General features: G+C 39.3%; 1 protein-coding gene across 1 annotated transcript in view; it reads left to right on the top strand.

Annotated features, from left to right (window-relative positions):
• Positions 1-17,586, top strand: part of ZFYVE9 (zinc finger FYVE-type containing 9) — a 56,293-nt gene that overhangs the window by 14,998 nt on the left and 23,709 nt on the right. The window contains exons 2-4 of the mRNA XM_063138816.1: positions 2,607-2,711; positions 5,457-5,561; positions 10,806-12,910. Coding sequence (XP_062994886.1) covers positions 5,492-5,561; positions 10,806-12,910 — 2,175 coding nt within the window. The 5' untranslated portion in view covers positions 2,607-2,711; positions 5,457-5,491. The remainder of the gene's footprint in view (positions 1-2,606; positions 2,712-5,456; positions 5,562-10,805; positions 12,911-17,586) is intronic.

Here is a 17,586-nt window from a genome sequence, read left to right as displayed (position 1 = left end):
ATGGGGGCAAGCAAAAGGGACTTCAGGCATCTCCGCAGAGGATATCTGCTTGGGTTGTTCAGGCTATTAAATTAGCCTATGAACTCGCTGGCCTCCCATTGGAGGGTAAGGTGCGTTCTCACTCCACGAGAGGAGTGGCCACCTCTACAGCCTTTGAAAAGGGGATCGCTCTACCAGACCTCTGCAAAGCGGCTACCTGGTCGACTCCTCTGACTTTTGCCAGCCACTACCGTCTGGACATCTTATCGGCAATTCTGTGAAACTCATCCATCATCTGACACCACCCACCTCCGGTAAGTCAGCCTGTTATTCGCCCATATGTGTGATGCACAGAGACCACAAAGAAGAAAGACAGGTTGCTTACCTGTAACTGTAGTTCTTCGAGTGGTCATCTGTGCAGTCACACAACCCTCCCACCGTCCCTACTATGGTGTCATTAAAATTTGATCACCTGGTGGTTCTCCTCAGTGAGACTGTTTAGGCGGTTTCAGGAACTGGGGAGTTAGGCGGGAACCCCTGAGCATGCTCAGTGGACGGTGGGGGAGGGGTTTCCACCTAAAAAGATTTCAGCTATAGAAGTTTCCGAAGCTGGCCCCGCGCAGGCGCAGAGCCCATATGTGTGACTGCACAGATGACCACTCGAAGAACTACAGTTACAGGTAAGCAACCTGTCTTTCTGGGCCTTTTCCTTTACATTGGCAAGGGAAAGGGGCCTTTGTACAAAGAGATTTTTGGTACCTGAGGTGGAAAATAAACTTTCCTTTTGAAACTGCATCTGGATACCTTTTTATTTGATTTTAATTGGGTTGTAATCCACAATTTTTCTAAGAGTTTGAAAATGCTATTTCTGGGCTTTGCTCCTTATTGAGGATGCAGGATGAAACCAGATTTTTAGCTTGTAAGATCCTTTGTTTAGGACTCAAGGTTTTATTTAGAATATTTGACTAAAAGTCTGTTAAAAAGGAAGGTGGAGCAGGAGAAAGAAATCTGCTGTATTTCAGTCATAACATCTCCTGCCCTGTTTTACACATTAAGACTGCAATCCTAAGACCTTTATCTTATGGCAATAAATTATATAGAACTTAGTGGCACTTACTTCAGAATTTTCATGCATAGGATCAGGCTGTAAAACACATCCAGCATTTGCCAGCTATAATGCAACCTTGTCATTTCTAATGATCTTAAAAACAGCCATTACCTCTTCAAATACTTGCTTTGTTCTTCTAAACTGCTACCCTATGCTAGGAACTATGTCAGAACAAGGGAGAGAAATATACCGTCCTGTCCTGTATGGTACTTTTCTTCATTCTATCTTATTTCGTTTTATTTATTTTTGCTGTTTAATTAGAAGTATTTGTGACTTGTGATGAAAATAAATAGAACTCGGACAGATTGGACTCTCCCTACTCTTTGTATTTACCCTGGAATCTCTGTTAGCTCCAATTAGTGAAAATAAGATAATTCTAGCACCATCCTCTTTAAGAGTAACTTGCCCTGTTTCCAATATCTCCACACTTGAGAATTTATGCTGATCACCCAAATTTTTAATCCTGCTGAAATAATTATGGATAATTATGCATATCCCTCCGGCATGTGTGGTTGCAAAATAGGCCACTGTGGCTTATTTTCCTGTCTGTGATTGTGCAAACAGGCTTGGCCCTGAAGCTTGTTCACCATAGCAGGGACGAGCACTGACCTTATGTTTTTGGTGAGTGTGTGACTGCTTTTGTGGATGGTTGAACACCTGAAAATAATTTAGGAACAAGGATGGATTCAAGAGGTCAATGTCCAGCCCTCATATTTTGTCATTTTCTATGTACTATGTACCAAAACCTACTTGCTGGTAAACTCCATATTTGTTTCTTTCTTCCATACGTTTGTATTAGTCTCAAACCAGCCAAGGAAAAGTTAATTGTCTCACAGGATACTAGGTTTATTGTAATACAAGGAATCATGCTTCCTAATGGAAATACAAGCATGTAGTTGGTGACCTAATCTTTATTGTGACATGAGATTAATGAATACTTTTTTCCTACTATAGCTAGGAGCAGGTCTCACAAGTAACAAGTGAGAAAATTGCATCTCTTTCCAGGTTTTTATCTTGTAGTAATGAGTTATGATACCTTCATAGTGTCAGAGCTAGGCTACTCTGGAATTGCTTTTGACTGTGTTGCTGGGAGTATATTACACAAAGATGCACAAGCTCATATAGGACTTAAGACCTGTAACCCTATAGGGACTGGATACAATTCAGGATGTTGATAATAAACTGGCTTGAGTCCATCTTACTTCATTTCCCTTGTATCTCTTTATGATGATCTATAATGAGTGTCTTCAGGATGTTAGATGGATATATTGAGAAAGAATACATGAGGTATCCTGTGTAAATACTGTGGTGACCTGCTTACATGTATGTTGGAAGTGCTCAATTATATTTTTCTTTGGGCTTGCTTTGCTGGCAGTTTAGAGAAGTGTAAGTTATCAAGTTGTTTTAATAGATTTAATAAATTAAAATATTGTTATCTTAACTTAGCTACAATTGATTAAACTACAGATCTTACTGTAGTGTTAGGAAGTCTAATGTATGGTGTTTATTTCATTTTTAGGATCAAGCAGAACATATGGATTCAACTCAACTAGCTGATTGTGCAGTATATATCATGGATAGGCATTGGCTCAATTGTTTCTTAATGTATGTGTAGGACAAAAAGGTAAGAGGATAGGAAATAACGATATAAAACTTGAAGATTTGAATAGTAATTTCAGTTTTGTTTTCTTATAACTTTAAATTTTGCATCTTTGGGATGTTACTTACATTGCAATCCTATGGGGAAAAGGAAAGGAACCCCTCGTGCAAGCACTTGAGTCATTGCTGACTCCTAGAGGGACGCCTGCTTTTGCTGATGTTTTCTTGGCAGACTTTGTAGTGGGGTGGTTTGCCATTGCCTTCCCCAGTCGCAATTACCTTTCCCCCAGCTAGCTGGGTACTCATTTTACCGACCTCAGAAGGATGGAAGGCTGAGTCGACCTGAGCCAGCTGCCTGAGAACCAGCTTCCGCTGGGATCAAACTCAGGCCGTGGGGAGAGTTTCGGCTGCAGTAACTGCCGCTTACCACTCTGCACCACACGAGACTCCATATCTCCTATGGAGATCTACTTAAAAATAAGCCTTATTACTTAATCATAACTTACTCCCAGGTAAGTGTATAGGATTGCAGTTTTTGTAAGCTTAAAACCTTTTTTTACTTAAACTGTCCCTAGTGGGATAAAATCATAGCTGTTATGCAAAGCTATTGTAAAGAACTGCTGAATCTCTAGTAGAGTTTGGTTCTTCCTCCCATCCAGAAGCAGACTAGGAAAGTTAGTCCTATGTGCTAGAAAGGAATTTAAACTTGCTTCACCCATCATTGCTGGTTACTGGAAAAAGTCCTGAGGAGTATTGGTTCACACAAATTACTCAGTTAAGATGATGTGTTGTGTTGTCCTTCTACAACTTCATTGGCTGCCAGTCCAGGTCTGGGCCTGATTCAAAGTGCTGGTATTAACATTCAAAGCCCTAAACGGTTTGGGGCCAGGTTATTTGAAGGAATGCCTCCTCCCATATGTTCCTGCCTGGACCTTAAGATCATCCACAGGGGTCCTTCTCTGTGAGCCCCTGCCAAAGGAAGTGAGGCAGGTGGCTACTAGGAGGAGGGCTTTCTCTGCTGTGGCACCCTGGTTGTGGAACGAGCTCCCCAGAGAGGTTCGCTTGGCACCTACATTGTTTTCTTTCCGTCGCCAGCTGAAGACTTTTTATTTTCTCAGTATTTTAACACCTAATTTAACTTAAATTTAAACTTTGCTGTTTTAATCTCATATTTTAACCTATATTAATTTTTGCAGTGTGATTTTATTCTGGTTGTGCTTTTTATATTGTATTTTGTATGTGTGTTTTAAATTTGTTGCTTGTTTTTATGCTCTTCATGGTTTTAATTTTTGTGAACCGCCCAGAGAGCTTCGGCTATTGGGCAGTATAAAAATGTAATAAATAAATAAATAAATATTTTGAAAATTGGTGAAAATGGTTGGATTCTGAAGCAAGATGAAAACATAGCAAGCTTTATTTGGTTTTTTTAAAAATTGAACACATCAATTCTGTTTCCAATAGGGTTTGCAATAAAGAAAGGCCCTATAGGCCTTCTGCATGATTTTTAAATTCTACTTTTGCCAAGTTACCAAAAAAAACCCAAAGCTTCTAAACGATAAGTTTACATACATATCATTAAAGTGTGTGCTTGGTTTTAGTTGCTGTTTCAGCACATCAGGATCATGAGACTGGCAAAATTTGGGCATGGCTAGTATTGTTTCCTGCCAAGCATTAAACTAATTTAAATGTTGTAAATATTGTAGATTCAATAATATAAGGTATTATATGATAAAATACCATTCTTGAAGTAATAGGGGCCATCTTAAGAAAGCCGATTTAATAATTTATTAGAATGAAATGTTTGGAAAGCCACAGTCTTACTCTATAGAAAAACTTAATAGATAGCCTTGAACAAAAGTTTTTAAACCCAGCTTTTATCTTAAGTTAAATGTGCTATAACTGTTAATGTGTCATAAAAAATGTCCTCAGCAATGATATTTGATTAGGGCTCCTAAAAGGTACTTGGGTGTTGGGAAGTCTTCCAGGAGAAGATATTTACTAGGCAGCAATAGTTAAGGTTTTTCAAATGAAAGGTTTTTAAATTGGATGCATGGATTAACTGTGAATGCATTCTTGATCAAACTTAGATATTGGTTGGGTGGCTGATAACTTTGTCTTGATCCATAAAGCTTTTTTATGTGAAAATGATAAAAGTGAATTCTGTGTGCTGATGTAATGTGCCTCCAGTGACTCAATAGCTCCTTTAATCTATTTATTCTTATGTCCACCTCTTTAGCTTTAGGTTCTCCCCTGCAACACACACACACACACGCACACACACTTATATAAATACGGCTTCCCAAAAGATATTACTGGGCAGTATCCAACGGGACTCAACCGATAACATAAATAACATTGCTCTAGTGTAAACTACTTTAACACAATGCCAGTAACATTAGCTGATGTGCTAATTTCTCTGGGGAATATTGCCCTTGTGAATACTTTGCCTTATTTTGAATGGGATCTTTGTTTTGAATGGAATTTAAAATAATAGATTGGTACACTTTCTGTTACTTATGCATTAATTCTGAAGGCTTTCCAATTTATTTTATATCTGATTGACTAATCTTGATGGGAAATTAGGAAGGAGAGAATCAGAATTAACATGTTTCATCACCTGACAGTTTTGAAATACTGGAATGTGCTCTTGATTTTTTTAATAGAAAATAATAAACTGGCTTAAATATTAAAGTTGGTAATAGTCTCTAAATGTTGTGCATGGGACATTGGAATATTCCTAGAAGTTTGTAACTGGCTGTCTGCTTGACAGGTTCAGAGAAGGAGCTGGGTGGCATTTCCTGACAAATGGAGAACTATTTCCAGGCAGAGGCTTATAACCTTGATAAGGTCTTAGATGAGTTTGAACAAAATGAAGGTGAGTAACTTTTGTTAGGACTGGAGATGATCTCTGGATCTCTAGTTGTATTTGTATTTCTTGTACTATTATAGCCACCATCAGTACATTTCCTGGAAAAAAATGGAAAAGGATACTTACCATTTTTGTTACTTGGCAGAAATAGTTGAAATAATTGTTCTTAAAATTTCAGTGATTGCATGATTGATTTCCCTATATTAATTTGAAATCAAGCATTATGACAGTTGCATAGATACATAATTTGCAGGTGAGAATTTGCTGTAGTCAGGGCTAGCACAGATATAACATTAGCTCACTGTAAATAAGAAATAAGGGCTGCTTCCTTCTGCAACCTTCAGCTCTTTTCTCCATTTTATTCAGGTTCAGTGTTATGTCTGACTGGCGTTAACCCTGGTTAATACAAATCTGGAGGTGTTCTGCAGCTAGCTTTTAGAACTATGGAGTAATTGCCCACTTCCAATCCTAGGGTTGGCAACCTGGAGTCTAGTTTGTGTCCAGCTAATGTTGAACTACCATTGAGTTGGATCTAGATTTAGGTATATGCAATAGGGCTGAAGGAAGTGGACTTCCCTGCTCCCTCTTTCCCATGACAGCCCCCCTGAAAATGTTACAGAGAATCAGGGGTTCTTGCTGAATGAGAGAGGCTGTGTTGTGGCCTCTGACTGATTTGGGGGGATTCTCTTTCTACTCCGCCCCCTCCCCACCAGCCTATCCCATTCAGCTGTAGGATTTTCGGTGGGTTGGAGAGGCTGTCATGGGGAGGAGGATTAGGAAATGTGCTTCTGTCCAGCCCATATGGGTCCTCAGTAATTGGTCTAGAATACAATTGAGCCTGAATAATAACAAATAACTAGGTTTTAAAGGTTAATATAGGAATGACTGCTGTTGCTGTTGTTTTTATTGTTGACTTTTATTATTGTTTTTATTGCTATTGTATTGTGCTTTTGTTTTTACCAATCCTAACATTTTAACTGTTTTTATCTGTTTTATTGCTGTGAGCTGCCTTGGGAGGGCTTCTGCCCTAAAGGGCGGCAACAAATGTTTTAAATAAATAAATAAAACAAAAGTATTTAAGTGTAGTATGGGTTTTATAGAAATGTAATAAATAAATGCATGCATATGCATTTTGCCTTCGGCTGTAGTATAAGGCGCAAATCACTAGTTCTGTGCTAGATATTTGTATGTCACCAATAAAATGTTAAAATTAAATGTGTTTTGTAAACTTAAATTCTCAAGTGGCTTGTCACTCATGCCTGTGACTGATGTAACCTCTATCCATTGTCTTGGATGTAGCTGAATCAAGAGTTGCTCCCCATATTATACTTCACTTCCCACTGATTTGGGTTTGACCTTTTCTGAACAATCTTTCAGACAGGACTTAAAAACTCATCTGTTTTGGATTGTTTTTCTTAAAGCGTTTACATAGTTATGTTTTTTCTTAAAATGCTGACCTGTTCAAAACTGTTTTATGATACCATTTTTTTCTCCTAGTCATGCTCTTAAGTTCTTGGTAGTTGTGGATGTTTACAAAGCTGTTTGATTTTTAAATGAATTTTAAATTATGTTTTGAAAGCTGGGAGGTCTAGGCTATAAGAGTGGCCTAAAAATACTTCTATAAATAAAATACATAAAAGTGCTCTTGTGAGTCCCTCCGGTAATAAACATCTTATCAAGAATAGGATTTATAAATTTGAAAGCAGATATAACATCTTTCCATGTTACCATTTGTGGAACTAGGGCATTCTTTTCCATGAAAATTGTAACATTGAAACTATAAGAAGAGTTCTACTGGATCAGACAAAAGTTCAGCATCCTTTTTCCAGCAGTGGTCAACCAGATGTCTCTGGCAAGCTCAGAAGAAGGATATGAAGGCAGTAGCTCACTTCTGCTTTTTCTCTTCAATGACTAGCATTGAGTAGCATACTACTTCTGAACCTGGAGGTTCCATGTAGTTATCATTACTATTGATGGATGTATCTTCCACAAATTAGGCTAATTCTTTTTATAGCCAACTAAGCTGCCACATTGTTGCAGCGAATTTCTTACATTAATAAATAGCTGCTGTATGGAAGAATGCAGCCTCTGGTGTTTCAACTGCAGCTACTAAACTGCAATTGGGAATAAATGCCATTTGGTTACCCTCTTTGGGAGTAAGGTTTATTTGCTAGTTTGACTGATGGGAATTACTTTCTTAGGGCTTGTCCCTAGAGTAGTTTACCTCTGATTAGCCAAAGAGCTGTTGGTCTGTAGTTATAACTTGTAGGCCAATTGTTTCCTGATGTTTTTCCTCCTCTTATGGTGCTAAAGGACGTTTGTGCAAAAAGCAGTAATAATGCCTGATGGTTATATGAGGAAAAGGAGCAGCAGCAGCCTGAAAGGCAGATGCTAGGGGAAGAACTGTTGGAGGGAGAGCAGTACCTTATGAGCAGAGGCACAGTGTGAGCACTGTGTTTGAGAGTGAAAACTCTCTTCGGAATTGCTTACTGCTACTGTCATTGAATTCTGTGTGCCAAGCGGAGAAACACTGAGGATAGAATGGGGTTGGACTCAATGGCCTTATAGGCCCCTTCCAACTACTATTCTGTGATTCTATGATAAGAGACCTCCAGTTCTTTCTCTCATAGTATCCTCTCAACGTACAGTTTCACTACTTGCTCCAGGCATGCAGAACTCAGCAGTAGCAATGGGATGAACCCAGCCTTTTTATCCAGCTACTCTTCAGGGGTGGAGGGGAAGCTATAGTTCTTTTCCTTCCTTTGGCTGCTGTAATGATAGACTTTATCTCCTGGAGGAGGATCTTTGCTTTCTTCCCAGTCAAAGCCACAACTGAATAGTTCTTAAAACGCTGTTTTTCCCCCTTAAAAGTGAACGGCAAATCTGCAAGCAGAACATTATACTTGGAAAATTGCTTTGGCTGGTTTTATTTTGTGTATATAATAGCCTTTGGGTGCACTTTGCCAGAACCTTTTTCTTTTTGCACTGTTACAGAGATATGGTAGACTGAAGGCCAATCTAGATTATGCAAGAAATGTGTGGTTGTATTTCATATATCTTTAAAAAAATAGGTGTAGGAAGGAGAATCAGGATTGGTACTTCAGGATAGGCTGACCCATTTATTTATTTATTTATTTATTTATTACATTTTTATACCGCCCAATAGCCGAAGCTCTCTGGGCGGTTCACAAAAATTAAAAAGTTTGCAAGACCCTTCTCTTGCAAACTGCAGTCCTGGTGCTACCGCCCCCACCCCAAGCTACTATTTGTCCTAGGAAAGAACTGTCATTAGTGCCAGTGGCCGCCTTCCTAATGCAACGAGTGCCAGCATCTTGGGGTGGGCGATGTCAGGATTGGTGCTAAAGGGTGTGGGGGGAGCCCCAACACCCACTGCGAGAACCTTTATTATTCTGTAGCCTATCCATGTTTGAAGTTGTTTCACAAGACTCAAGACTGTGACAACTTTGGTAAACACCAGATTTATCCAAAAAGCATGGGAAATCTATTTCTACACATATGTATTACACTTAGAGTGCTCAATTGCATTCTCATATTGATTGCATCAGGTGAGCATATCTTCAGTAATTTTAAACTGCTAAAGGATTGCCAAAGACAGACAGAAAGGACAAAAAGGGTAAGAAAGGCTTACAGTTCAATCCTATGCACGTCTACTTTGAAGGAAGCCATATTGAGTTTAGTGGGACTAACTCCCAGGTAAGTGCATTTAGGATTGCAGCCTCAATCATCCTATATGATCTTAGCAGAAACTAAACTTGCTAGGCAAATCTCCTTTGACAACTTAATTTTGCAAAAATAAAAGCAAAGAAGAAATCATTCATATGGGCTGCTTGTTTAAATATTAGATGATTGATTAATTAATTATTGTAATAAAGGACTTTTGTTTGAATTATGTGAATATTTGATAATTTTTGCTCTTTAAGTATAGTAATCTTAAATAATGTTTATAGATATTATTACTGTAATTTCCTGAGATTATAAAATAATCTTCTCACATTTTATTAAAGTAGGTTAGATAAAGTCGTTAATACCTATGAATGCTGATTCACTGTTTGCCTATTTAATGAATCTGCATTCGTAGTTATTAATGAATTTATTGTAATTAAATACTGCACAATGGACTATCTAATAAATTGCCTTTTGCCTGCCATGATTTAAGCTGGGTTTTTTTAGCATCTGTGATTTGTATCTAAATATATAAATCAAGATTTTTAAATTGCTTGTGTCAAAAAGAATTGCATTATGAAGAACTATTTGTGTTCAATCCTTAAAGGAGATAGTGAACCTCTGGTCTGCAGAACTTTCCCTCCTCAGCTCAAGCCTTGCTATTATCTCTAATCACGTGTTCCCCCTAGTGTGCTACTTGCTGTCCAAAGAAGGTGCTTGACTTGGCTAGTGCCTGGAGGAACAGGTCCCTCAGGCACCAGCCAAGCAACCCTTGATGTAACACTTGCTTCCTCAATTGGAACAGCATATGAAAAAGGCACCTGACTCTGCTGGTGCCTGAAGGAGTGGTCCCTTCATTTGCTGGCTGAATGCTCTTTCACACACTGTCCAAAGGAGGCACCTGACTCAACTGGCACCTGGAGGAGCCACTCCTCCAGTCAGCATCCATGTCTCCCTCTGGGTAGAGAGATGTCTGGAGCTCTATGCCTTTCTCTGCATGGTGATAGGCGAAATGGGTTGGGGGAAATGATGTCAGCAGAGGGGCACCCTTTTTATGTGCTTCTAATCTAGGGCAAATAGTAACTTTGTGGGTCTGTTTAGGAAAACATTATGGTGTGAGAATGATGTGGTCAAATAAACCTACACTGTTCTGGTTGTGCTTGAGATGGGCCCTCCTGCAGCTGCAGTTAAAAACACCTTTCTCCCCCCACTCCCAATAATTTCCAAGCAAACTACGGTCTAGTTTTACCTTGATTTTTAAACTAGTTTAACTATAATAGCTTCAAAATAGCCCCCTCACAAATCTATAATTCTTGGAATTCCTTTGGAAGATACCATGGCAATAAAATAATGACTGTTTGTAGTGCTAGACATCATCTAATTGAAATCACCCTTTTAGCTGCTGATAAATACTTTTCATTGCTGTCTTTATTAGTATTGTTAGACATGTATGTACTTCTCTTTCAAATGTAGTTTTGATATAGAAAAAGTAGAACTTATACAAAACACAAGTTATGCAGTTGTGCTAAATTTGTCACATACTGATTTAGATCACTTATTTTTCAGATGAGGCTATTTCACCTACATTGTTGGATGCAAAGTGGAATCAGATCCTAGATCCTCCTTCCCACCGGCTGTCTTTTAACCCAGCTCTGACCAATGTGAATGAATCCACAATTCCTAAAGAGTGTCCACAGAAATTAAAGTCATTTTCCTTGTCTAATTTAGTCACTGCATCAGTAGTAGTAGGAGATTGTTGTTCTAATGGAAAGAATCTTAATATGAGCCAAGAAAGCCCAAAGATGTGGATTGATGATCAGGCAACAACAGATGATCAGCTAGTAAAGAGAAATAGTAATCGAAATGCTCAGTGTAATGCTGTGGATGAAGAAGAAAGAAAATGTGGCAATATAGATTGTTTACCAGAAGAAAAAAATGTTCTAGTTGTAGCAGTTATGCATAACTGTGACAAAAAAACTTTGCAAAGTGATCTGTTGGACTGCAAAAATTACAGCAGTCCCCCTATAATGGATACCATTAGCTTTACACTGGATAATGAAACCCAACAAACAGATCACCTTGATGTTACTGTAAACGGGTCCACTGAGAAAGACACTGATACTGAAAAAGAAGCTGTACAAGCAAAGAGGCTGCATGCAGAAGAAGATTCTGTTGACCATTGTATTGCTTCTGCTTCTGATTGCCTATCCAGTGGATATTCCTCTTCTCTGTTAAAGGAGAATGATAATACAAATAAAGACTCTCAGTTCTCAGAAGCTGCAACAGCAGGGATGAATGTAGTTTCCTTGCAGAGATCACTTGACCATAGTATTAAAGTGCAAGCAAGATGTGCATCAGGTGAAGGTTTTGATACCGATGCTGTTGCTCAGAGAACAGAACTAGGAACTAGGAACTGTTCACCTAGTTCATGCAGTGGTGATTTTTCCACAGAGTTGTCTGCAGCAGAGCAAACAGTGCACCAGTTTCAGTCAGGGATACCTGAGCTCTCTGCAACTTGTCAGCTGAATGCTTTTGGAAGTGGCAATCACTATGAGCATTCTGGCGGACATTTGGCCTCTCAGGATGTTAGTGCTGTTGAAAACGAAGCTGACAAATATGAAAAAGTTCTCAGCACAACTGAATTACTCAATACGGCAGTTTGTTTATCAGAATCTCAGGAGATGACAAATGGGGAACTGACTAAACAAAATGAGATGAGTAATGGGCGAACACATGGGGAGAACGAAGCACTGTCATGTTCAGCAAAACTGGAAGAAGCACATAGTAGTAATGGAGACAGTGGTGATGGCATGACAGAAGCAGGTCTTGACTTAAAAGGGACATCTGTAGAGGAGCTTGAAGATTCCAGTCCTACTGATGTCATGGGTACATCAGCATCAAGTGGCCTGCCCAATTGTTGTGATTCCTATGGAATACAGAACCCAGTTCTTGCTCATATTCCAAAGACTTTACCCTCTAAGGAAGACTCTGTGACTGAGGAAAAGGAGATAGAGGAGAGCAAATCAGAATGTTATCCTAATGTTTATGAACAAAGAGGAAATGAAGCCACAGACAGGAGTGGACTCATTTTGAACTGCACTGGTGACCCAATGAAAAAAAAATATTTACATAATCTCTGCAGTCAGGTACCATCTGAACCAAGTCAAGCATCACCAAAATCAGCAGCTAGCCTGCAACCTCTCAGTGTTCCTTTTGGTGGTGCCCGACCCAAGCAGCCTACAAATCTTAAGTTACAAATTCCAAAGACATTATCGGACCATTTACAAAATGACTTGGTCCCCCCAAACTGTGGAGGTATCAGTAAAAATAAAAATGATATATCTGGAAAAGCAAAAATTGGTGAAAATGTAGCAGCAAATGTATTTTCTGATGAAACAGCACTGAATTCCTCAGTGACAGATACTAGTGTGGAGCATTCAGATGAGTATGAGCCTGGGGTTTCTAGTAGCTCGTGCCTTGCAGCAGCCTTGGATAGTCCAGACAATGATCTTGGAGCTGGCCAGTTTGGAGTTCCTAACAGAAAGCCATTTACTACTTTGGGTGAAGTGGCTCCAGTTTGGGTTCCAGATTCTCAAGCACCAAACTGCATGAAATGTGAGGCCAGATTTACATTCACTAAAAGGCGACACCATTGCAGAGCCTGTGGAAAGGTAAGTTTATATATGTAATGAAATATTCTCATAAATAATAGAGGTCATGGACCAGGACTAAAATGGTAGACTGGCCATTAGGTTTCTTTACATTTTAAAAATATTTTCATAAAGCATCTTGGAAATCTCACCTGTTCACTTTTTAATGGTTACTGGGAATAATTGGTTATTTAATAATTAAATAATTAAAGTTTATTAATTTAAATAATTAAAGTAATAATTAAAGTTATTAATTATGATTTTATTTAGGAGTGTGTGTGTGTGTGTGTTCATCAGAAAATTCCAAAATTCATATTAGTGGAATAGCTTTTTTAGGCCAACAAAAAAATCTCTTTCATCAGGTAAGATGTTATAAAAAATAGGTGCAGGAAGGAAGCACGAGGAGAGATGAAGACTGAGTTCAGACAACATGATAACCAACGGTGATTTAAACAGTCGACGGTTGGCTATCATGTTGTGTGGCGGGAGTTTTTTAGCCAACAGTTGGTTATTTGGCTGAAATAACAAATGCAAATAACAAATGCTGTGCAGAACTGGCTATTTGGACCACTGTTGGTTATTTCCTCAGCCACCGTTGGTTATTTTGTCAGCCACAGAGTCACAAGGCAAGAGTGGTCAAAGTGGAGGCTTCCCCTCTAGTCCAGCCAGCAGGATAGATTTTTGGCAGCAATGGCTGATGGGATACTAGTGGGAGGGGGGTGGGAGGGAGGGGGATGAGTGAGTCAACTCAGCATGGACTGATAGTCAACTCAACACTGATCCTAATCCACACTACGTTTGATTATTATCATGTTGTGTGGGGAGTACCCCCTAGATAAATAACTGTTGAGTTGATTATTACCCCACTGTGTTATCTGAATGCAGCCAAAGACTCAAGCTGGGTTCGGATGATAAGCAGAGAAAAGAAGAGACAGTGACTTGTAGGGGTTATAGGGTGGTTTAGAAGCCACCCCTGCAGTGCACTTTGCTGGATTCAGACAACACAGCAATCCACACTGCAGTGAATGTAATGAGGGAAATTGCAGGTGCGCCCATGAGGTGAGGAAAAGAAGCCACTGTGGCCTCCTTTCCTCCATTGATTGTCCGAACCTAGTCACTGTATCTACATGTTTAGAAGGAGGAAGGGTCTGCAGACATTCATATCAGGCTCTGCAGGTCATCTGATATTTACATGTTGAACCTGCAGCTGCCCCTAGGGTTGCTGGGTGTAAGAAAGTGAAAAATGTTGGAGTCCTCATTTTTGAAAATGTAAAGTTCAATTATTACTCAGAAATTAAAGGATTTCTTAAATTACTTGTAGTTTAAATAGCCATGTGTGGAAACCTAGCTTACGTAAATTATTGTCTCACTCATTTCTCTCATTCTGCACTCTGGGCTTAGACATATGTTCCCAGTTTTTCATCGATGAATGTGTCTGATCATCACCATTATACAATACCTTTCTGTGGCTGTGTATGCCAGGCCTTGCAGCTTATTGCTGGAATCCTTAAAATGTCTTTATAGCTGTATTGCTTCTTTTTTCATCAAACTATAAGGAAAGTAAAGGACCCCAAATGGATGACTTTTTAAATGTAAAGATTTCTTAGCACATTTTGTGTTTGCGTACAGGCTTCAACAGTTTGGATAACCCATGGTGAGTGTGGCATTGCCCTTTGGTTAGCATGATCAATGAATGGGAATTGCCAACTCCCTAACTCCAAAGTTTATTTATTATTTATTTATTTATTGCATTTATATACCGCCCCATAGTTGAAGTTCTTTGGGCAGTTTACAAAAGTTTAAAACAGTAAACATTAAAAACAAATATATAAAGTTTAAAAACATAAAAAGCGTAAAAACAACAGTATCTTATAAAAACAGCTATTCTGGGGTCTGTTAAAAACAAACAAACTCAGCTCATGTTGTTAAATGCTGTTAAATGCCTGGGAGAAGAGAAAGGTCTAAACCTGGCGCTGATAACAATGTTGAGATAACAATGATGATGAGATAACAATGTTGGCGCCAGGCGAGCCTCATCAAGGAGATCATTCCATAATTGCGGGGCCACCACTGAAAAGGCCCTCTCCCTTGTTGCCATCCTCTGAGCGTCTCTCGGGGGAGGACCTTAGATGTAGAGCGCAGTGAGTGGGTAGGAAGAAGGCTGGGGATTGTTTGGTAGTTGTATGGCCAAAGCACCCAAAGAGCCTTGGCCATACAGGACCAAACTGGCCAACTTCCTCTCCTCACTACCTGCTGGCCTTTTCTGTTCTTATAGCAAGAAAGACACATAGAGTGGGAGTATTGGTAACTGCTTTCTGAATGTGCTTGGGTACAAGCAGCGGCAACCAACAGTGCAGCCTCCTTGCTAGCCTCTCCATTGGCAGAGGCCAGGTGATGTTTTGATCATTGGTGCCTGAAAACATACTGAGCACCTTCAGGCAGTGGTGTTAAACAGCACACATCCAGTGCTTGACCTCTCCTGATGGAGAGGGTTAGGGAGAGTATTGGTCACTACTATCTGGAGGTGCATGGGGTGCCTTCAGATAGGGGTGCCCAATAGTGCACACTCATTCCCTGTCCTTTCTTTCTTTTTTCTCTTGGTAGTTGTTTGTGTATTGTAGTATGGAGGCAAGCTTTGCTAATTTTTGGCTTGGCTAGCAAAGCCAGCAAAAACTGGTGGATCTCATGAGTAGAATCCAATTATGCATTATTGCTAGCAGCAAGCGTTGCCAGTGCCCGATGCGCGCATGGCCTCTACTGCTGACAGCGGCGGTGATATAGCAATCCCAAACTGCCCCTTCCAGAAACTTGTATTTCCAGTTGTTTGAGGGCTTGTCCCCTTCGGTGCTATATTGCTGGCAATAGGGTCTGCACACGCATTGGGAACCGGTGGTGCTCACCACCAGCAGTAGGGCACCATTGGATCCTACCCCATGATTTCATAAATTTGGAGTGTTGATACTATGAAAAACCAGCACCAAAAATTCGTAGAAGACTCAAAAGTTGAGAGGGAATGTTGTGGCATCAAAAAAGACACAATGTGGGTCATGGGTGAAGCGCTAACCCATGTAAGTATTCCATGCATTCGCTGTCATATTTAAATCTGCTTGTCATGTAGGGTGCCCCATTTACATTTGTAAGTTATTTGTAGTTTAAGAAAAAAAAATTAAATTTTTGAAAAAACTTTTCTTTCGAGGTGTATAGAATGAATAAGTACATTTTAATACTTTATGTATTATTTCAAAATAAAATGTAAAATAAGACAGACCTGGAACCTGCACCAAAATGTTGCAGTGTAGAGTGCTCCTGTTTAGGGTACTCCGTGGTGCTCTATTCCATTCCTCCTCCCGCCCAGTTCGCGCCCCCCCCCCCCCCCCGCCACAGTCAGTCAGCATTTCATGTCTGTTGGGCATGCTCAATTTTCATAGGGCTATTCTTGAGGTATCTCCCTTTTCCATGAAGCTAGTGCCATTTTGGCAACATAAGTGATGGCACATGAAGAGTTGAATTTGAATTAGAATATATGATGATATGATAGCTTGCGGCCCTGTCCAACATGCAGATTTGAATACTTTTTTCACCTGAGAAGAAAATAAATTTAGAATTAAATGAATAAAAGATTTGAAAGCAATGCAGCCATGTGTAGTTTGGCCAAAATTGAGTAATATGTAATTTTATATAGCAGTTACCCTTTTTAATTACTGAAAAGTTTCTGTGCTTCCTTTTTTTTAGTAGGATTCCTGTTTGTACTAAAAGGCCTCACTTACTTTAACCATTGAAGTGAAATATGCTTCTCTTTATGTGTTTCCAATAGAATTATTTTACCTTTACTTTTTGAAACTTGTTTCTGTACATAAACTGCTTACTTATGCGCCCTCTCTTAGTACCTACAGCTTGTTGTAACACAGCTACAGGGAAGCTTCTGGCTAGGAGCTTCTGCTTTAAGGTTATATGCTGATCTACAATATCAGTATGGTAGTGATCACTGTAATGTCCACACTTTATGCTGATTTTGTTTTTCTTTATATGAAGCTTCCTGTATCGCTTTATTTACTGTCCATCTCCTTTAGGCAGTGGATTTATTACTGACATTTGACACTGTTTGGATGAGCATTACTGTATGTGAATATCAGGCTCACACATGACCCTACCCTAGTCTCCCCCTTCCTTTCCTCAACGAGAAAGTTAGAGCTGGTGCTTTATTGGGCTTATCTATATCCCCAGCCTAAAGATGGAATGACATGAATGTCAGGTTTAGGAATATCATGGGTAGAGGTATCCTGACTTTGTCCCAGCTCATATCTGTCTTTATGTGGTGAAGAGGGGAAAGGTTGTATATGAGCCTGAAACTAGTACACGTACATTTGTGTACATTGGTATTGGCTATCTGGTTTTATTGGCATCTTAAAAATGACTGTAGTTAGGAACCTTGAAATGTAGTATTCCGCTTTCTTTAGAAGATTTTGAATGAGGAGTGTATGTTTTATTTTACAGTTGAGGATATAAGCTGCCATTCTAAGTTTCCTGTTGAACTGAACTTTCCAGCAACTAGGTGTCAGTGAATGTAGACATGTCACAGAATAATTAAAATATCACTATGCAGTTAGGGTTTTTTTTTAAAAAATATTGTACGATATTAGAAATTTGGTACATTTTGCTCAAAGTTAAATGGATGTTCTGATTCTTTGCTGAATATA

This window comes from Elgaria multicarinata, chromosome 1 (assembly GCF_023053635.1).
Source record: "Elgaria multicarinata webbii isolate HBS135686 ecotype San Diego chromosome 1, rElgMul1.1.pri, whole genome shotgun sequence".
In the NCBI taxonomy this organism is placed as follows: Eukaryota; Metazoa; Chordata; class Lepidosauria; order Squamata; family Anguidae; genus Elgaria; species Elgaria multicarinata.
This window is presented reverse-complemented; position numbering and strand designations above follow the sequence as displayed.